This window comes from Carettochelys insculpta, chromosome 14 (assembly GCF_033958435.1).
Source record: "Carettochelys insculpta isolate YL-2023 chromosome 14, ASM3395843v1, whole genome shotgun sequence".
NCBI lineage: Eukaryota > Metazoa > Chordata > Testudines > Carettochelyidae > Carettochelys > Carettochelys insculpta.
In genome coordinates this window covers 5,572,537-5,594,658 of record NC_134150.1, presented here as the reverse complement: position 1 = coordinate 5,594,658, position 22,122 = coordinate 5,572,537, and the positions used below count along the sequence as shown (strand labels likewise).

The window sequence follows — 22,122 nt, the reverse complement described above, 5'->3', positions numbered from 1 at the left end:
TGTCCATAGAATCATTCTTATCTAAGGAAAATGTTCAGTGATCAGTGAAGTGTGTTCATAAAATGGGAAGTGCTAACAACAGGGCAGCCGCTGTATGTGTGTGACTCAGCAGGAAACATAGACAAGCACTAGCTGCAGAAAGGGACCTACTGCACATGCGTCGTACAAGCATTCTGTGGGACTAAATGCAGTGGGCTGAAACGATTTATGATGGTGAGGTTATGTACCACTTTTGTATCTAGCCCGTTGCCTGCGTTCATTGTACTGGCTACTAGTCTTTGTAGGAGTGTTGGTGGAGTTCTGCCAATGAGAAAACCAAGCAAGCGGTCCGGTTTAACGTGATTTGCCTTTGATAATCCCCTGACTCTTTGGGTGTGCTTCGTCCTCATTATGCCTGCTTTCTCTGCTATCCCGTTCCCGGCTGGGAGGCAGCCGCACAACCGGCATGCGCACTCCGGCTTCAGCCTCTTGCTCCAAACAGCACCAAGCTTCAGCACCTTCACAACTTTTCCTCGGCCGTCTGACCTTATCTAACCAAACAAAGGCCAAAAAATGAGATTTTGAGAGACCCACCAAATTTGGCAGGTATGAAGCTTCTCTTGAACCAAGAAAAATGAGTTAAGAGTTGAAAGCAGCAGGGGAACATGACACTACTGGGTGACTTTGCCGTGAGCTCCTTTCACTACCATAGACCACCTGGCGGACTTTGCCACTTCCTAACCAACCTATTTCTTTTCTTTTGCTTTATCTGTTTCTGTATCTTTTGTCGTTGCATCACCTAAAACTAAAAAGCTGCCTTCCCCCTGCGTGTGTATTCGAATGCTTGGTTCCTTTACTGGCAAACAAGCTAATGTTCATCTGCGAGGCATGAGCTAACAAAACTGGTTCTATGCTGACTTGTAGTTTGGTTGTTCTTAGATAGATTATAGATTTTTTTTCCCCCATACACACATTTTCTTCTGTTAATTTTTTTTTGTTTGCTAGATGCTTTTGGTTGTGCCATCCTTCCAAAGAAGCCCACACTAAAAAAACAAACCAACCAGCCCACTAAACAAAATAACAGAACAAGGCTAAGGTCACGGCAAGGTCATTAACGAGAAGATGTCACCTTGCTGTCTGCTTCCAACTCTGGATTAATTCAAGGATCTCACCAGTCCTTGGTTAATGTATCCAACTGTGTGCCATACACACATACCCACACCAATGATGTGAACAAGTTTAACAAGAACATTTTAGAAAATCTGCATGACCTGGACCTACACATAGATCTGACCAAGGGGCAAAAATAGCTTGCCCTGACATGCATGGTGCATGATGATTTATATGAGCTGAAATCCTGTAAACTACCCTCTATCCAAACTAAACAGCTCTGTGTAATTAAATGCCCCTGTTACTAACTGTATGTCAAATACCATAGGGATTGCATCTGTGTATGTACATATTCACCTGTATGTATACATAAATTTCTCACATATGCCGTAGTTTTTATTTTTTCCTCCTCAGTTTAGATGTTTTAGATTTCCCTACATGTTGACCACCACGCGGTCACAGTCTTTAGCCTGATACGCTCTCTCCTTTATATTGCAGAACCGCATGCATGAATCATTGAAGCTGTTTGACAGCATCTGTAACAACAAATGGTTCACGGACACATCCATCATTCTCTTTCTAAACAAGAAGGACATATTTGAGGAGAAAATTAAGAAGTCTCCATTGACTATCTGCTTTCCTGAGTATACAGGTAACAAGCAACTGGGAGTCCTTTTTAAACCAGGTGCACAAGAATGCCCAGTCAACAGACGGATGGCTCAGGGTAATGGGTTTTGAGGTACATCTCAGGCAAGGATGATAAAGGTTCCAATCATAGGGCAAAACTCCCATTGACTTCACAGAGAAGTTTTCTTTGAACACAGGCTGCAGAATCAGCTCCCGACAGCTTCCGCTGTCTGACAGCTGTGCAATGGCTCATGCGAAATATGTGGGTGATTTAAGCCAAGTCCTAGGGGACATGACACCACTGTCACTAAAATGACCACAGGTGCCACTAGCTGAGCCCCTTTTGGCAATTTCAGCAAGAAGATCAAGGCCTGGATGAGCCTGGAGTACTCCACTCCCATCTCTAAAAGCTCTGCCTCTACTTGAGGTTTATTGGCTGGGTGCTTTGGCGAAGGTTTGAAGAGTTTGTGAGTGTTTAAGCATTCAGGAAGGTGACGCCTCTCGCGAGCACTGTGATTCTCCAGAAAAGACACAACTGGCTTTTTCACAAAAATGAAAAAAGTGATCGCCACTTGATAGACACAGTATGGCTACGTCTACACATGAAGCCTACATCGAAGTAGCCTATTTCGATGTGGCAACATAGAAATAGGCTATTTCGATGAATAACGTCTACACGTCCTCCAGGGCTGGCAATGTCGATGTTCAACATCGACGTTGCGCAGCACCACATCGAAATAGACGCTGCGAGGGAACGTCTACACACCAAAGTAGCACACATCGAAATAAGGGTGCCAGGCACAGCTGCAGACAGGGTCACAGGGCGGACTCAACAGCAAGCCGCTCCCTTAAAGGGCCCCTCCCAGACACAGTTGCAGTAAACAACACAAGATCCACAGAGCCGACAACTGGTTGCAGACCCTGTGCATGCAGCATGGATCCCCAGCTGCAGCAGCAGCAGCCAGAAGCCCTGGGCTAAGGGCTGCTGCACACAGTGACCATAGAGCCCTGCAGGGGCTGGAGAGAGAGCGTCTCTCAACCCCTCAGCTGATGGCCGCCATGGCGGACCCCACAATTTCGAAGTTGCAGGATGCGCAACGACTACACGGTCCCTACTTCGACGTTGAACGTCGAAGTAGGGCGCTATTCCCATCCCCTCATGGGGTTAGCGGCTTCGACGTCTCGCCGTCTAACGTCGATGTTAACATCAAAATAGCGCCCAACACCTGTAGCCGTGACGGGCACTATTTCGAAGTTAGTGCCGCTACTTTGAAGTAGCGTGCACGTGTAGACACGGCTTATGAGAAATACAGGCCGTGCCATTTACAGGTAAAGCCGATGAGTCTATAGCACACGGCCACTCCATTTCTCCTGCTTCAGATGGCCAGCTCTGTTTTCATGTGCCAAGCATTAATAATACTAATCCTTGGCTCTTATGTAGTGTTTCCCATCAGGAGATTCTGTGTTATGCAGGAGGGCAGACCAGATAATGGGCCCTTCTTGCCTTAGAATCCATGAACTGCAAAGCACTTTGCAAAAGAAGTCAGTATAATTGTCCCCAATTAACAGGGATGGAAACTGAGGCATGGAGCACTGAAGTGACTGCCCCAGATCACACAGCATGCCAGTAGCAGAATCAGGGCTAGTTCAGCGCTCTGTCTGCTAGGCTGCACGGCCACTAGGTTACTCCTACAGTAGCCCACAGGTGTCCTTCTCTAACCCAGTCCTCAGAGGATATGAGTTGGTAGAGCCACCACTCACAGAGCTGGAGCTCTTCAGCTCAGCTGGTCTCAGATTATCACTGTGAACTCGAGAGGTTCCCAGCATCAATTGTCAGAGTATTAAGTGTTTTTCTGCAGACATACTTAATATTAAATGGAGACGTACATTAGCTTGCCCTGGCGATCAGAACTGAAATGCTGCAGCAGCTCAGCATGCATTTCTTTTGCCTAACTGCCTCACGCCTGACCTGATTAAAACATTTCCTCCTGCAAAGTTAGCGCTTACGTTCTGCTGCTCCACTCCCCATCTCGCCATCTTCCACAAACCTTCATTAAAATTCTGAGCTGGCATAAATATAAACCTTTACAGTAATGAATTATTTACTCTCGCTGGAGACATCCAGCTGAATCAAGCTGACAGAAAGAAAAGCAGGTCTCTTTGTCGGCCAGCATGGTTGCAGACCGCGTATGCCAAGATGGGGGATGCCAACAAATTAGGAAAGAGTTCCCTGTATCTGAGCACTTGATTCTCACTCTGGCCCCACTTCAGCAATGCTCTTAAATATTTGCTTTGCTTTACGCACATGCTTTGGGATTTAACCCAGTGCTTCAAGGTCACTCATGCTGCAGTGCTCTGGGACTTTGGGGCCAAAGTGAAGACGTGGTTGGGAAAAGCTGAGTCGTGTCTCCAAAAGGTCATCTCACAAATGCCACAGAAAACAAATTGCCGACGGAGCATCCACAAGCCAGACGCAGGGTGTGGTGAAAAAGCCATGCACCAATGGAAGGGCGCTCTCTTGCTATGGAAAATTAATTGAGGCGCATACAAATCGAATAAGGGGGAATCAGGAGATCAGCAAAACGCTTTCATTACAGTGATGATCCACAGGCCCATTAGTTCTACTGGCTGACACAGAGCTAGTGGAAGAATTTATCTTCAAAGCAACTGTTGCATTCTAAGGCACAATTAGTTTCCTGCTCCTTAATTTACCCATGCTTTCAGCTAACCTGAAACACTTGGTAAAGTTATGTCAGGGTGACATGGGGCCATCTGATCATGAGTCACCATACTTCATCCTGTTACTCTCAGTGGGAGTACAATGGATAAATCCTGGGGCCTCCTACTGTTAAGTTTTCCTGGTATTAAAAGCCTACGTATTTATATTGGCACAAACAAGAACAACAAGAAATTCTAACTGTTAGTCCTGCAAGTCTTACCAAGGCCTGTCTCTGCTCAGCGTTACACATAAGCACAAGCTCAACTTTAAGCAACGTGCTTAAGTTACATGTAATTCATTAACAAGTTTCAGGGCATTAGTGAACGGAGATGGATGAATAGTAACAGAGAGGAAGCCGTGCTAGTCTATACACTATCAAAACAAAAAGCAGTCAAGTAGCACTTTAAAGACTAGCAAAATAGTTTATAAGGTGAGCTTTTGTGGGACAGATCCACTTCTTCAGACCATAGCCAGACCAGAACAGATGATGAGATGGATGAGAGCATGTGTTTAAGTGCTTTGTTCCATCAGAGCTTGAGCTAACTCAGGCAAAACTCAGAGAGTTCGGGACAAGAAATTAAGATGTACCAATGGAAGTGCACAGACAAAAAATGTAATTATCTAGCCTGGAGTTTGGCCAGCAAAAAATGAAAAAAGAAGTTTTGGGGTTTTTTTTGCATGTGTCTGCTTCTATTTAAAAATGAAATCAGTATAAGCAAATGATAAGCTTTTGGCATAGACATTTGGCTAGGGAAGAGGTATAAACCATTGTGATTTATTTGACGCAATCCCGAGCAGATGTCACTGCAGAGATTAAGAATTATTTCTAGAACTGATTGAAAAATGGGAAATTTGTGGAAGAACATTCATCCATTTTTTACGTAGACATTTTAAACGTGAATGACATTTTTTCAGAGAAATTTTGAACACTTTTGCAAAGAACTCATCCTGGCTTTGAAATGGGAAATTCCAATGAAAAATTTTGTCAACAAATCAAAATTTGGGAAACGTTGGCCAGTTGGATGACCTTCTGGGCACTCACCCGTTTCAACAGGATTATTTAGCATTCCTTCTTCTTCCCTCTTGAAATGATTTTAGTCTGCATTGTCCCTAACTGCCCCTATGCTGTCCATTGCACCTTCGTTCACTATCATAACAAGGTACCAGTAATCCAGAAAGAAAATGTAATTGGGGTCACAAGATGGAAGACATTCCCAGTCAGGAAAGCATCGGCTCCCATGCTAATTTTATATTAGCATAACTCTGTGACCTTCTTTCTTGCAAGTGAGAGGTAGGTCAGAGCCAGAGCTGATTGTTCATGGTGCCCAATAAGAACTAGCCATGTTAGAACGCTGCTATAACACTGCTAAATTCCCACTGTCAGTTGAAGCAGATTTGGGCCCTGTGTTTGGGGCTTATTTAATGCATGCTTTCCTTTCTTCTTGGCTTCTCTTACAGGTCCTAACTCTTTCACTGAGGCGGTGGCCTACATCCAATCTCAGTATGAGAGCAAAAACAAGTCCCCCAACAAGGAGATCTACACGCACATCACCTGTGCCACGGACACCAATAACATCCAGTTTGTCTTTGATGCTGTTACGGATGTCATCATCGCCAACAACCTGCGTGGATGCGGACTCTACTAAACCCTTCCCGCTGCTATTCCCATGCGCTCCAGGAAACACTCTCCCAGTCAGGTTGAAAGATTTCTCTTTTTTTTTTCTTCTTCTCCTGCAAGATGAAGATAAAGAAGAAATTACATAAATCCCTCCCCTCCTGCTTCCAAAGAACCTCTGCAGAAAATTCTGCTTTCCCCTAAATATCAATCCCTCCTCCTCCTCCTTTTTTCTTAACCCTTTCTATGTCTCTTTCCACCATTCAGTTTTACAGTTGATAACCAGTATTCAGGATACTGTAGCAGGGACTAGGAGAGCCCCAAAAATGTATTTCAGCGACCAAAAGAGGCTCATTTTAAAAACAAAACTCAATTTTTCAAAGCCTTAAAATTATTTGATGTCAAAACCACAGTTTTTTCATAAATTTGAGGGATGTTTTTAATCCTTATTTTTTCTTTCATTCGTTGCGGAAACTCTGGATACAACTTGGAAGTAGATTGTGACTCCAGTTTCTGTCCCAAAGTTGAAAAGGTCAGGCTCGGTGGAGTTTGGCAATTGTGCGGGCTGGGCAGGGTGAGCACCTATTGAATGACTAAAACAGACAGAATAAGGTTTGCTGGTGTCTTTTCCTAAGAAAGACGTGGTATCAGAAGTTACTAAGCGTTATCTTAAGGCATTTGTTACCAGTAACAGTTTTACCTCAAGATTTCAAAATTAATATTGAAACTATTTCTCTAGCATTTTTGAATAACACTTTCGTGACTCAAAATCTCTTCTTATTCTCTTCGCTTGATAGGATAGCGCTACTGTACTGTAAGTGAGTGGTTTCTGGACATTTGCGTTAACAGGAATGAAATGGGACTGTAATGGCAAGAATTGTTCTGCGCAACCGTTTTAGTAGTGAATGTTTCCTAACCTAGCTAATGGAGTAAGACCATAGTTCCAGACAGGAGAGAGAGAGAGAACAAGAGGGAGTGTCTGTGTATCGGCGGCAGCCTCATTCTATAGGTCCCTCAGAGTAGTTGGGTGCTCTTGAACATGTGGTAGGTTCCACCACAGCTACAGGTGAATGTTTGCTCTTCAATGCAAAGGGAACATTTTGTGTGTGTGTGTGTGTGTGTGTGTACAAATTCATGTTCTCCAAAGCAGAGCCACATTAACTCTTTGGGCAGCCGGGGACTATTAGATTTTGTGGGGCTCCATAGTCTCCACGGTGGGACCAAAAATGAGGGGTGCAGTGTGTGGGAAAGAGTTGCAGGCTGAGGCAAGAGGGTGAGTATTGAAGGGCATGAGGGCTCTGACTGGGGGTGAGGGCTCTGAGGTGGGGCTGGCAATGAGGCAGTACATCTGAGGGGCTTCTGTAACTTAGGCCAATGGCCGAAGGGCTTAGGCCAGTAGAAGACTAATATGGAGAAGTTGTGACACACCATTTACAGATTTGCCTGGAATATCTTTTAATTTTTCTCAGTGTTGGGCTTTGAATTAGAAAAAAAAATAATATGCAGCTACTTGTGAAGCAACTAGCAGTTCTTCAGAAGAGATTCTCTATTGCTTTTTCCAGTTGGCTGATGGACACCTCCCTTTGATTGGTTCTTTCAGCTTAAAAGGTGTAAGGTCGAGTATTCACTTCCCCTTGGAAGTCACTGTCACTTCTGGTAGCTCTCAGGGCTGAAATTAGTGTCGGGCCAAAGGAGGTAATTTTGGATGCTTTGATGTAACTCTGACGCAGTTTTGGTGTTCAGACCCCAGGACTGAGCTTGGTCCATAACCGTCAGTGACAAAGTTGAAATATGGATTCAAGTTGTTGCACAGGTCAGTAGTAGTCACCTCTGGGATTCTGCATGAGGCTGACGTCACGCACCTCTACATGGACATGATAGGTCCGGTGTAACGTTTTAACTACGTAGACAGTGTGATGGGTTATTGTTACGCAAATGCAGTTTTCTGCGGGACGTGGGAGTTGGGTGTTACCGTGCTCAGTGTGATGGAGCAGGAAGGAAAGGTGAGAGCAGGACCAGATGGAGAGAAGGAGGGGCAGAGGTGTGGGGGTGAAAAGTGTGAAGAATCAGGCATGCAAGAGTGGAGGGGGAGGAAAAGGTGCTGGGATGATCACAGGCTGAGTGCACTGAGGGGAAAGCAGATGAGTGGTAGTAGTACACCGCCAGCTTGTTGAAGTGCAGGATGGTGTAGTGCTGGGGTGTTTGCTGATGTTGTACAGCTGAGGTCATGGCTGTACCTTCAGGAGGAGATCAGGCAGGCTTCTGCTGTGGTGGTTCAGGACTCTGAGGGGAAGAGGCAGGGTTCAAGCTGCTTCGGGATGCTTTAGTGGTGGCTGTGTGCAGAGGGCACCTGTGGGACCCACTGTGCTCGGGCCAGTCTTATTGGCTCCTAGGAGAGGGCAGGGAGGACCTTGCTGAGACTTAAGTATATTTTGCATGTGTACCCATTGGCCTGTCCATGATCCTGGTCTATGTGAACTGTCCCATGATGTCTCTGGATGGGATTATGGTCCAGTGAGCTCACACTGGTCTTTATGCAGAGTTAATGACTGATCGGCTGAACAGGACACCATCAAAATATTTTTCACAGCTTTTTAAATAATCTTTTCCCTCTCCGGTTACACTAACTATAGAATGCCTGACTAGTTCCTTAAAAGCACAAACCTGATCAACCCTATATTATTTCGGAAGATCTCAATGTTCAGTTGTCCACCTGACCCAATTACACCCTACTTTTGGAGACATTCATAATGTAGATTACAGCTACGTGCTACAATGAATGCCACAGCAGAGAAAGACATATGAATGCAACGAGTCTTGGCAGGTCTAGAGTTCTCGTTGTGGGGCCTGGCATGAAACACTCTGGACTTTCGTACAGCTTGTGTGCCCAGGCCCACACTTGACTGACCCTGCTTCAGTTCAGCATGTGAGAATTAGTGAAAGAAACAAGGATGACAGGAGGGGACTGTGAGGGAGCAGGGAGCTGGTGTTGGAACAGGCATGTAAAGTGACAGGTGTGGCTGAGTTGACAGGAAGGTGGCATGAGGAGAAGAGTGATACCAGGACGACTGGAGAAGACTCTCAGTCTGGGAATATTTGGATCTTCCAGGAGAACAAAAAAATGCCCATAGGATATTCATGGTACTAAAAGTAAACAGATAGTTTCACTTGGTAGTATCCTCCAGCTGCAAGAAATTAACCAACTGTCATCTTCTTATAAAAGCAGGGTAGTAGTGAACCTACAGAAGCATATCTATTATTGTATATTCATATGTCACTGTCTGAGAGGAGGTATCTGCAATAGCACCAGGAGTGGTTCCATTCTAGTATTGTCCCTTGTATTTCACTGCCAAAGAATGAAGCCTTCTTTCTCCCCATCTGCAGTAGACTATCAGCATTCACCCTGAACTTCCAAGTAGCTCCCTAGGGGACAGCGGCATTCATGGAAAATCAGTCAGTGTGTTTAGTATTCTCGCTCCAAACTCTGAATCTCGGTTGGAGGAATCACAGAGTAGATCCTTGTTTAAGACTTTGCAGAATCATGGCCTGTGATATCTCCTGTAAAATCAGTGGAACTACTCAGGGCCGTAAATTTAAGCAAGTGGGCGCAGGTTTGGGGCCATAGTGGGCAGGGCGAAAAAAAATCCACTACGGGGACGCTTCAGAGAGTTTAAGGCCAGATGGGACCAAGCTAAGCCCACCAAAACACACAGGTCATCCTGTCTTCTTAGGTGTATATCGCTGATTTCAGTGAGGTTCTACTAGAGAAAAGGAAACCTGCAGAATCTGCAAATAAAATCCAAGATAATAACGAATGAGCTCAATTTCTAGCCGTCCTGTGCAAAAAGACAGAACTGGGAACCTGGAGCCGCCTCTTCCATTTCAAGGCTTTTGAGAGCCAGTAGTCCCCCATCCCATCTAAGTGGAGTCATTTCCCAATGCCCTCCTATTCCCATAAATTACAACACCTCCTCAAATTTCAATTCTTGAGGAAAGTACTTCCAGGAAAGACTATCACCGCTCTCTGGTCCTTAGAGGCGATTTACCAGGAGAGGATGAGAGGGATATCGCTAGTAAAATGTTGCCCTTTGGCAACTTCATTTCTTTCTAAAATCGGGGCCAAAAATCTGACTATGACACTCGGTACATAGCACTGAGGACCGATGCTGATGACTAATGCGAAGGCGATGCTCATAATTTAAATAACGGAGCTATGAAATAACATCCATTTATCTAAAAATATAGACTAATATAATGCTCTGTATGCTCCATACCTATATATAACTACTCGGCACAAAGTGCAATGCGAAACATAGGTAGCACAGCACATCAAAGCCTATCTCATTACAGCTGGTAGAAAAAGCTTTGGCTTTCACTGAATTTTAAAAGACGCAGCTGCTGGGTAACAGTAGAAATTTGGGGCCTTTTTTAGTTTTTGCTGGGGGTAAAGTATGATCCTGTTTAGTATAATTGAATCTGAGTTCTTATTTAAGATGGCTCTGAAGGATAGGGTCTGATTCTCCACTGCCTTCACACCTGGGCAGTCTGTTACACCTGGGCAAGATGAGTGCCAGGCGTTCCAATCTGACTGAGAGCATTTTACCCCCAGTGTACGCTACTGTAAACGGAGAGCTGGGCAATGGAGTTCTTATCTGGAATAAGAGCCTGCTCCAGAGCTCTTCAGAGATTCAGGGGGGTTCAGGTACCGTGTCCGGGGTCAGAATAATCTCTCCTGGAGTTCTTTACAGAGTAGAAAATAAACTGTGTGTTATGTGATCTGCACAGATTCATCTCCAGGGGCTGAATCCTCTGGTCCTGACTCAGGCAAAACTTCAAGTGAACTCCAGGAGATTTGCACAAGAGAGTCAGCAATAAAGAGTGCAGGATTTTGCTCTGGTTAATACAGGGGTCTGCAATGAACACTGTACAGTATTCAAAAGGATTTTAAAAGGGGGGTTAAAAAAGAGCAAGCTGGGGGGTAGAAAAAAATACGCCACTTACCTCGAGAAACAATTGACCCATTGTGGTCCCATTTGGATCTCTCCCTTGTTTGTACCTGTGCATTTTCATTCCTGCTGTGCACACAGACAGAGAAATGTGTACACAGTGTGAACATATGCATACATGCATGGCTGGAGACCTAATTAGTCACATGTCGGGGTATGAAATCTCACTGTGCACTCACCGATCAGCTCCTTTGTGCCCAAGGGAAACTCACCTTTAAACATGCACAAATGAAGGGATCTTTTTTTCTTTTTCTTTTTGGTTTTGGAATTAGCCAACATTTAATTCACAATGCCTCAGTGAGTCAGCCTCCTTTGGGCATTTGACCCTCTGCAAAGCCTCTCAGAGGACCAGCCAGCAAGCATCTTTCATTGTTTCCAGGTTAACTGGATAGAGGGATCTGTTTTAGCCATGCATCTGTTCTTAGACTTTGCTCCCTTCTCTCTAGGCTTGCTGATGCTATATGGGGTTTCAAGTTTCAAATACATCAGGGTGAAGTAAATCGTTGGACTTAAATTAATTTGGACCAAACTACTGTAAATGCGAGAGCGCACTATGTGCCATAATAATTCATTTCAACACAAACATGCGAGAGACCAAGTAGGCTGAGCTATGCATTCTGTTCCCACAACTCCCTCTGTGGCTCTGAGCTAATCACTTAGCCTGCCTGCCTCAGCCTCTCAAATTTAATTGGCTATGACCCTTATCTGCCTCACAGAAGATGTGTCAGGATTCACTAACAAATGTTTGCACAGCATTTGGAAGATGAAAAAGTCTGTGCTAAATACTACTGTGATTTCTTCTATAGACTTTGCCTCCAAAATCTGTCCCAGGGCATTACTCATCAATAGATTTTCTTTCCTCCCAGTTCCTTTCTGGTGGGTTTGCCTTAAGCAGCCAACCTCATGCCCAGTGCTTGAACTGTGTATAAAAAAAATAAGGAGATGCAGTACCCGGCCTTACTAAAATCTTCTTGTCGCATAATAAGGCAATCCCTGCACTCAGGTTGCATGCGTCAATCGTCAGATCCTTTGAGCCCCCTTTCCTCCCCCCATACACACCATCGTACATTGCATTGTTACATGAAATCACACCCAACATTCTTTTGGGTGTGAGAATGGTATGACCTCATAAGAGGGCGTGAAAACCAGCTGTGTGTATACCTCCCGGCACTAGGATGCTAATGTGGAAATGGCCAGCCATGAGTTTTTATTCTGCCAGTGTATTTGGAAAGCTCTTTATGTCCCCAGCACACATCACTGGCCCCTGTGAAGGTGTCACGCTGCAGGAGTTGCATTAGCAATCTTGGAGTGGGCTGTCAGCAAAGGCGCCAACCCCATGGGTGCCCTAGCACCAGAGCGCCCATGGGGGAAAATAAGTGGGTGCCAAGCACCCGCTGGCAGCCATGCCGCCCTCTGCCACCCTTCCCCCATGCCTCTTACCCACTGATCAACTCCTCCCCGGGCCTCCAGAGTGCTGCAAGCAGCTGACTTGCAGCATTCAGGAAGCTCCAGGAAGTGGGGAGAGGAGCAGGGACAGGGCGCAGTCAAGGGAGGAAGATGGGTGGGGGACTGAGGGAAGGAGTGGAATGAGGGAGGCCAGAGAGAGGTCCAGCACCTGCTGGCTAAACGGGAAGTTGAAACCTGTGGCTGTCAGCATTAGTAAAAACTGTCTGAAGCCCTTGACTTCCCAGTCTTCAGTAACAGGTTGTATTTCTCTGCTGCAATCAGTCAGCATATATCCATTGAAATCAACAGAGCTGCATTGGCATATGCCTACATTCTAGATGCAGCCAAGTGTGAAGTTAACTGTCATTTCTTCATAACATGTAGTTATTACATAGTCCCAACCTGAGTGCAGGGACTGGACTAGGTGGCCTATTGGGATCCCTTCCAGTTCTGTACTTCTATGAGTCCTTGGTATGTCTCTCCATGTCATGGCTTCATCATATTTAACCCTTGGAATAAATTGCCAAGGAAGGTTGTGGAATCTCCATTGCTGGAGATATTTAAGAACAGGTTAGATAGACGTCTATCAGGGATGGTTTAGACAGTACTTAGTCCTGCCATTGGGGCAGGGGGCTGGACTCGATGGCCTCTCGAGGTCCCTTCCAGTCCTAGTATTCTATGATTCTCTGATATACAAAAGACCCTACGTGACAGAGCAAGCGTTTGGATATAAGCACCCAAATACTTACGCTTATACACAATGCCTAGTAATTTATTGCACACACACAATCCCATGGATTTCAGTGGGATTACTCATGTAGTGGGGAGCTACTCACCATGAGTATAGCTGGCAGAGTCGGGACCTCCGATAGAAGAACCAGTAACAGAACTGTACTGGAAATGTCCATGCTAGTTATAGTCGTATCCATGCCAACGGGTACAAGTCAGTTTGTCTTTCACAAGCAGAACTCACACCTCCACTCTTATATGCAGCCTGAGGAGGCTAATCTAGAATCAAAGAAAGGTAAAGATCTGTTGGGTGATCTGATCCTTCCTCGTGCCAGTGCAGGCTTGTTCCCTGCAGTCTCTGCTGGAGGTTTTGCCCCATCTAGTTTCCAATGAATCAGCTGGTTGGGCTTCCACCACTTTCCTTGAAGAACTTGAGCCACCACCAATCTCAGCTCTCTGTTAGGAAGGTTCCCCATCATTCATTCATTATGCCTAGTTTTGTCCCATTCCTCTGAGTTTTCCCTCTTTGGACCAGCTCATGCCCATAGGTATATTTGGACCTACCAGAGGAGAAGGCTGTAGACACAAAGAGAGCTGACAGCAACATCATTGTCTGCTGTGCTCACTTGATTGTTTCTGCAGCAAAACTGAATGTGAAATGAAAGTGGGCAGTGGTCAAATGTTTAAAGGGACAGGACCCCAAATTAAGCCTTGTTGTGCCTCTGACTTCAGTAGAGCTGTGTCCACTTCCGCTACAGCTGAATTTTGCCCTAGCCTTACCAGGTAGCTGCTCTGTGGCAGTAGGATGGGCCAGGATGGAGATGTGGTGGAGGACTGTGCTGTGTTGTCACTCAGTACAGTTGTGTTTTACATGACCTACGTAATAACTCATTAATGCAATACCCAGATATGTGACACATGTATTTCCTATGTAATAACTCATTAATTACATGTTGGCAAAGTGCTACATAATTACAGGCTAAGTCACATGGGAGCAATTAGCTGGTTATTGTCTTCCAAATTACTCTCATTAAGGGATCTAAAATGAAAATTACATTCTGTACTACAGAGCCTAAGTAGAGCAACTTCTTGGGTAATACACACTTTGCTTAAATAAACCTGCAATTACATAGTAATTACACTTCCCTACAAAGTGACATGGAAGTGGCACATAAGCCCTCTACATGCTGCCATTGGAGTCTGTGGCAAAACTCTTTTTACTGCCTCTAATTTCACACCAGTTTAACTCCACTGATTGCAACAGGCATTGTCATCAATACACATGCTCTGCAGTGGGCAGTCACCCCAGCCAGGGGGACCGTGAATGATGGCATTGCTCCAGACATAGTGTAGTCAAGTTCCCAGATCTGACTCAATTCTGTGACACAAGAACCTCTGCAGCGGCTCCAGGCAGGGTCAGGGCATGCACCCTTTTGCACCTTGAGAGACAGTATGGCCAAAGTCCATAAAATGCCACTTTGGAAAATAGTGAGTGATAGAAGGGAGGCCAGAATTCTGCAAGATTAAGACATTTGATGTAGTCACACCACTCCATGCCCAGGGTCTGCCACTAGCAGCTGCTTCAAGTCTGACTCATAACAGAGTTATTGCTGATTTATATCAGTGTAAATATATAGTAGTTGGGTAGGTGCTCTGTTCAAAGGTTGCTCCTGGTGAAAGAATGTATTTTTGCAATTGGTTCTCAGTTAGTTGCTCCAATCATCAGGCAAACCTGAAAGGCTGTTTTGCTTAGAATTAGATATGTAGACTGTATGTTTCCAAAAGCACTCTGTGTTGGCCAAGAATAAAGTATTTGGAGATACACATCTCCTAGAACTGGAAGGGACCTCAGGAGGTTATGTAGTCCAGTCCCCTGCCCTCTTAACAGGACCAAGCACCATCCCTGACAGCTGTTTGCCCTAATCAGCCTCCTCAGGGATTGAGCTCACAACCCTAGGTTTAGGGAGCCAATGTGCAAACTTCGGAGTTGTCTCTCCCCCACCCCCCAAGTATGATTCTGAGTAACTACAATGGAAGCAGAAAGAGGCCAGCACTGAGTGCATTTGAAACTCCTGCCCATTCATATTCTTTCATCTTTCAAATTCATGATCCATTCTACAGCTTCCCTCTGGAGCAGGATCTGAGAGGGCAGCAATTCACTAGACTGGCCACGGTTTGGATGATTTCTCCACATTCTTCTCTCAGGCTGCCTTTCATTTTCCAACTGGATAGGTGCAGCATCCATATGAGGGTGTGTTACAGAGTGCTTCGATCCAGGTTTTAGGTGGGTTGGTGAAGGCCACAGGTTGTTCTGGAAGATCTCTAATCAGGTCTTGATTCTTGACCCCACAGTTTTCCCACCACATCTGCCTCTTGTCTTTTTTGACAAATCCCATCAACAGTGCTTGTTCACCATGTAAACTCTCCGGCCTTTCAGAATCTAGGTGCATTGGAGAACTGACTCACAAACGTACACACATCTGCCTCCACCTTTGACAAAAGCTTGCTGCCATTACCGCATCCGTGATGTAGTCATTCCAAGCACAGTGCTCTCACTGATGTTCTGCACTGGGAAGACTGCAGGTTGAACCTCAGAAGAGCTACATTTGCGTACTTGCTAGAAATCATGAGAATTCCACAAACAGTAACAAATGACCATTGTTAAAGCACACAAGCAGCAATATCCAGTGAGATCTGCCAAAGACATTGCAATTCCTAATTGCACACGAAGGGGCTGGTTGTGCCACCAGCCCCACCACTGAAATCTATGAAAGCTTTGCCACTGGCTTCAAAGGAAGCAGAACTGGTTCATAATGAGGTTGAATGGATAAAAATAGAACAGTACATGTGACCATAATTTGGTTTGTGCCAGGCAGGTGAATCTTTTAGAGGCAGGAGCACATAACCTATGAGAAGAGGCTGAAGGATCTGGGCTTATTTAGTTTGCAGAAGAGATGTGTGAGGGCCAATTTGATGGCGGCCTTCAGCTTCCTGAAGGGTGACTTTAAAGAGGCTGGAGGGAGGCTATTCTCAGTAGTGATGGATGGCAGAACAAGGAGCAATGGTCTAAAGGCACAGAGGAGGAGGTGTAGCTTGATATTAAGAAAAACTATTTCACCAGGAGAGAGGCGAAGCACTGGAATGTGCTACCAAGAGAGGTGGTGGAATCTCCATCCCTAGAGGTTTTGAAGTCCCAGCATCACAAAGCCCTGGCTGGGATGATTAGATTGGGTTGATCCTGCTTTGGGCAGGGGGCTGGACTCGATGACCTCCTGAGATCTTTTCCAGCCTTAGGATTCTATGATTGCTGTGAGCATGGTCAAGAATTGTGCAGAAGAATAAATATAACATACTTGTTCAAGACATGATCCTGAGTGGTCTGGTGCCCATGGAATAGCGGTTGGTCAACACCTCTCAGGATCAGGACTCAAATCCATTTCACTTGTGCGCTGCCTGCCCAGCACCCACATCACACACAGGTGACCAAGTGCCTGGGAGACCTGCCAGATCTGAAGAAGGGAGGTACAAGCATGTCCGGAGTAGATGAAAAAGCTGGCCATGTTTAGGCCGCCATGTCATTTTCCATCAGTAATTATCAGATGAATATCCAATGCATCTGACGAAGTGGGTCTTTGCCCACGAAAGCTTATACTCCAAAAAATCCGTTAGTCTAAGGTGCCACAGGACTTCTCATGTTTGCGGACACAGACTAACATGGCTACCCCTCTGACACTTATCACGTGGGAATAACACGTCCTGTTGTAAGCTATGATTTCCGAGCTCCTGCCATTACATGATACCATGGTGTTAGCATGGGACCTGCTCAAGATATTATACTGTGGGTGTGATTCTGAAAATAGACAATTCTGTGTTCAAGCCAGCAGCCCAAGAGCTCACCAGATGGAGCTTTCACTCTCATTGAAAAGTACGGTCACCAGGTGCAAGTTGTAGTAAAGCCGAGCAGAGCTATTCATTCCTAGGCAGTGATATTTTTGTCGCCATCCAACCAGCTCCTTCATCAAACGTAGGCAACTCCATGTTAGTAACCTAGAAGAGCCAAACCGAAGTCTTTTCCCTAAGACTAGTTCTAAATTAAAGGGGCTGTCTGGTGCCCAGTGCAAAGATTACTGTGACTTGGATTTCAGATTGCTAGTGGGACTGTGCATGTCTCAAATGCAGTGGATGACATGGCAAGGCATCTATCCCAGAAGAGGAAGTAGCATGTGAACCATAACAGTGATGTGTAACGCAGCGCTAAATTGGCTCTGCCACAGCAGAAGTTACATGGGTTCATCTTCACCCAAATTCCTTCTCTCTCCCTGCAGCAGGACCTCAGGACGGGGTACAATGAAGGATACTGTTTGTTTGCAATGGCTTTCCAGTGCCCTAGAGCAGCCAGCCACTTTCCCCACCTCACACACCCCATTCTCAGCCAGTAGTTCTGTCTTTGTGGCCATTCAAGATGGCTCTCCCCTTCTTCCCAGCAGCAGTAAAACAGCAGCTGTTCGGATGTATTGGTCACCACTGGACGCATCAACCTGTTCTTTTCTTTGTACTCAGCACTTATGGAAGCTGCCTCGTTCTACTGCTTAAGTACTGGTTGAGATGCACCTTGAATTGTTGGGATTAGTCTCCGAAAACCAAACTTTCACACCCGTTCTGTCACACAGGAGACCCACAGGAAAAACACACAACAGAACCAGGAGTCTGAATCTGACCAAAGCCTAGGTAGTCACTGATAGGATCCAGTCTGAGAGCACTGTTCCGTGGAGAACAGTGGGCTACTGGCATTGCCAGAGGTCTGGTGAGTGGCAGAGGAACATGCTTGCTGAAGAAGGTCTCTGATCCTCCTTCACTGCTTGGTTTTATTTTTACCCAGAGGGGTCTCCTGTTCCACTAAATCATGAATACGTGGCTTACAGGGGAAGAAAGCCTTTTCGCTGTGCTCTGCCGTATGGATTAGCTCACTGTTGAACTGAGATATATGGTATTTCACCATTCCACTGCTGCTGCCTTCCTTCACACTCCCGAGTCAGTTCTGAGGTGAGCATCCTGTGGATCTCCTTGTGATGTTACATCTCCAGTAGGCTGCATGGTGATAGGTGCGGAAGGTGGAGTGGGGAAGTGAGTTCCTTGTCTTTTCCTGGGAATCATTTCTACCACCCACCAGCTACAATGGAATGATCCTTAGCAAGACCAAGGGTGCTATGAATTCCACACCCCTACCCTGATCACCTGGTTCCCTGTGCCCCATCCTGGCTACTGTATACAACATTGCTCTTTCTTCTCTAGGATCTGGACGCAGGCCTAACAGCATTCATTGTGCCGGCCCTGCCTCTCAGCTAGGGGTCGCGGTCTGGGCCAGCGCTGGAGTGCCAGGCCCAGTCTGTGGCGTTACAAAATATCAGCCTAGTTCCATTCAAGTGGCTTGTGGAAACAGATCAATAAAATCAGATTTTTCTGACCCAAAAATTACTAGTAAGTAAGTGGGGCGTTACCTTGCACTTGTTTTGTCACAGGTATTGTATTACCCCATGTGTGTGAGATACCTCAGAACAACTAGGAAGAGAGAAGAATAAGGGTTTTACCGCCTAAGCCATGGCATCCTGACTGGTAGCACCAGTAGCTAGACAGTGGAGGACTTGTATTCAGTTTCGGGCTCTGGAGATAAGGTGTCACGACAAGCCAGTGACACGAGCAATGAAACGGGTCTCTGAGCAAAAGCATCCTCAGGAACGGGCATAGCATTGTAGCCCACCTTCAGAAGCAAATGGCCTGTATTGTACTTGATCATGTCAAAGAGACAAAGCTGTGTCACTTCTCCAACCCAAACATGAGTACATCCTCACGTGTGGCCTCTAATAGTGAGGCCTCCATTTTGCATGCCTAAGACCTGCACGTGTCCCTTGGACACATTAGGGGTGCAAATTTAAAGGCTGAGTAGTGCTTATTGTCAAAAGTAGACCCGTGTATGTTTCCCCCCATTGAGTGCTATAAAGGAAACCCAGTCATGCTGTGGTAAATAGCAGAAGGCAGGTCAGAGAGCTGCAGACACATCCCAGCAGCAGCAAGAGAAGGGCCGTGAGAGTCTCTGCCCTGAAGTTCTATGACCTCTCAGTTGTGACTGCTGTGGTCATAGTGGGAAAGGAGTTTCTTGGCCAGCCCTTGTATTGGGGGTAGAAAGATTTGGTAAGGATCTGGAGCGTGAGCTGACACAAGGGTTGATTGCTCGTATTGACCTAGCTTCCCCTCAGAGTGAGCTCTGCAATAAGAGGAGGTGGGCTTTTACCCTTTGTCTTGCGTGTTAACCCTCCAAAGACAGGAACATCAAAACCCACCTGATGTCCTTGAGATTCAGTGAGGAGGATGGGCAGCTCCCACACAGGGGATGAGTCAGAGGGCTCTTGGAGGAGGGACATCTCCTCCTCTGCATCATCTTGCCAGGAGAGATGTCAGAAACAGGAGCAGGAGCTGGCAGTGCAACGCCATTGCCTGAAGGAGAGAACTAGAGAAGTTACTGACTTCCTTGTTTCATGTGGCTACCAGAGAGGGAGCCGTCCTGCCATGGGGAGGGAGCTCTGTAGGTCCCCACAGTCAAACTGTGGAGCATGTCACTGTGTGAAAGCCAAGGAGAAGTGGCGCTGGGAGGGCGTGAATGCAGTGTAGCTCATAGGTTAAAGCCACTACAGCTCATGGGAATGGGAAGAGGAGGCTGGTGGTCAAAGAAGGTGCAATTTTTTCTTTCCTTGCAGAGCTCTAGGAAGTAGGTTCATGACCAACACCTGATCGACGCGTGATGCTAACAGTCCCCACCAGGGATGACAGTGAGACTGTCACTGTTGCCTCGGTAACCAGATTAATCAGCGTTTCCAGTGCCACGCTGACTGGACGGCACTGACAGACTGGACAACACACTGGTCTTTCTGGCCATTTTGTGCTTTAAACCAGGGGGCAGTGACAGTCCCCCACAGCACACCTTCTGTGGCAATAATGTAGGGCCGAGAGGACTCCGAGGTCATGGAGGCAAGGAGAGCATCGCTCCGGGGTTTCGTAGGCAGGCCTGAGTTGATACAGGTCTGAGAGTCACAGGTTTATTCCCACAACTCAGCTGTGATGCAAAGGGCCAGATGGCTGAGGGGCTTGGAGACACCACAGAAGAAGCTCCCCCTAGCTCTCCTTTAGAGGTAGTCCTTTAAGCCACCCCTTTCATGCCAGTTTTGGGAAGAAACCAGGTTGTTTAACGACAGGCCATTTACTAGACTGGAGAGTTTGTTCATTACCTAATGTATCCCTCATTCTTTACCATCTGCACCGCCATGTCATCTAGGCCTGTGCTCATAACCCGGCCCTGCCTGAGTTAAAGCCTGCTGTGTTCCTCCCCCTCTTTCCCTGCCAAGTGCATAGAGGAAAAATAACTTTTAGAATCATTCATTTCTATTCACAGGCAATAGAGGCCCTTAACCGTCCTTCAGCTCCTGCAACCCCGCCCCCGCCCCCCGCCCCTTACTCTCATCTCTCTTTTGTTTTTTTAAGGAATATGGAATCCGTTTTTTTTTTGGCAATCCCTTGGTGAATATTTTTTCTTGCATGTTCAATGGCCCAACTTGTATTAACTGCAATTTTGTACGGGGAGTGACTGTCCGTTTGTTTAATAGATTGTTAGTGTTTGTAATAATTTATTGATTGTCAGTAATGTATTTATTAGTTACAAAATGTTAATAAAGTGACAGCTCTTTTCTAGCGTGAGAGAGTTTTATTGCGTCTCCCTTTGAAGTCTGAGAAATCTCCGAGTTTACAATCTCTGTGCCTGTTCTGTGCGCTTTCACACACACACACAGCTGTGCCAGGACTCTGATGGAACCATGACTACACTACAGCAGATGTTTTCCCGATCGTCATTCTCTTGGATGTACGGGGCCATAAAAGGATGCTGACAAAAGGTATTTTTTTTTAAAAATAACGTATATCTTTTTTCTGTTAAACTCAGTTTTGTTTTCAGTTACACTGGGGAGGCTTCAAGGCTGTTTTCTTACAAAAATATTTCAGTACCATGTAGTCATGTTGGTAAAATCATAAGCACCTGTGTGACTAGCTGTTGTCAGAGTTTGGGGGTATCTGTGTATATTAATTATCTGGTGAACCTGGTATCAGCTGCTGTCTTGTACAATGACCCAAAATTTTGAAAAAAACACGTATATTAGATTTAAAAAGCCCACCCTTATATTAATGCAGTATTAACAAGAATAGTTTGAACACCGTTGGCCCCAGTATTAACTCAGCATATAAATGATTCAGTTCCTGGTTCTGCCAGTGGCTTGCTGAGAGCTCTAAGGCGAATCACTTTGGTGCTCTGTGCCTTAGTTTTCCTGTCTTTAAAATTGAGATAATGATCCTGACTTCCTGTCTTAAACACTTTGTTAGGCACCTGATGAAAAGCACTAGCAGAGGTAAGTATTACGATGATGACTTTTGTATGCACAGTTGAACTGATTTAACTCCAAAATGTTGTTTTAAACTGGTTTACATCAGCTGAGTCTTTAAGCTGGTGCAAAATCCTGTGTAAACACTATTTTCTTTCACTTCAGAGTGAGCCTACCTTAGGTTAGCTTAAGCTCCTTTAGAACAGGTTGAAGCTAAACCAATGGAGGGCTCTCAAACCAAACTGAGTATCCGTGAAGGAATTTGCATCCTTTTAACTAAGTTAGTTTAATTAAACCAATATAAGTTTACATGTAGACAAGGCTTCAGCTGATACACATATGCACCGTGGTTTTCATTCCTTGTGAATTCTGCTAGTGGTGTTCTCAGCTACATTGAGGGCAGTGTGGCTGAGTTAAATGTTGCTGTGGGAAGTTTAACTACCTGAGCTTTGTTCAGAGGTCGGATTATTC

General features: G+C 45.6%; 1 protein-coding gene across 3 annotated transcripts in view; it reads left to right on the top strand.

Annotated features, from left to right (window-relative positions):
• Positions 1 to 22,122, top strand: part of GNAO1 (G protein subunit alpha o1) — a 362,264-nt gene that overhangs the window by 303,469 nt on the left and 36,673 nt on the right. Inside the window, exons 7-8 of one of the 3 annotated variants that reach the window (XR_012647482.1) lie at positions 1,588 to 1,741; positions 5,894 to 6,132. The exons of 1 other annotated variant lie outside the window; for it this stretch is intronic. Coding sequence is in view for 1 of the 2 variants with exons in the window: in XM_075008784.1 (XP_074864885.1) it covers positions 1,588 to 1,741; positions 5,894 to 6,081 (342 nt within the window). In the remaining variant the exon portion in view is untranslated. Of the gene's footprint in view, positions 1 to 1,587; positions 1,742 to 5,893; positions 20,959 to 22,122 lie in introns of those variants that run through there. One more of the 3 variants, XM_075008784.1, reaches the window with a different exon arrangement.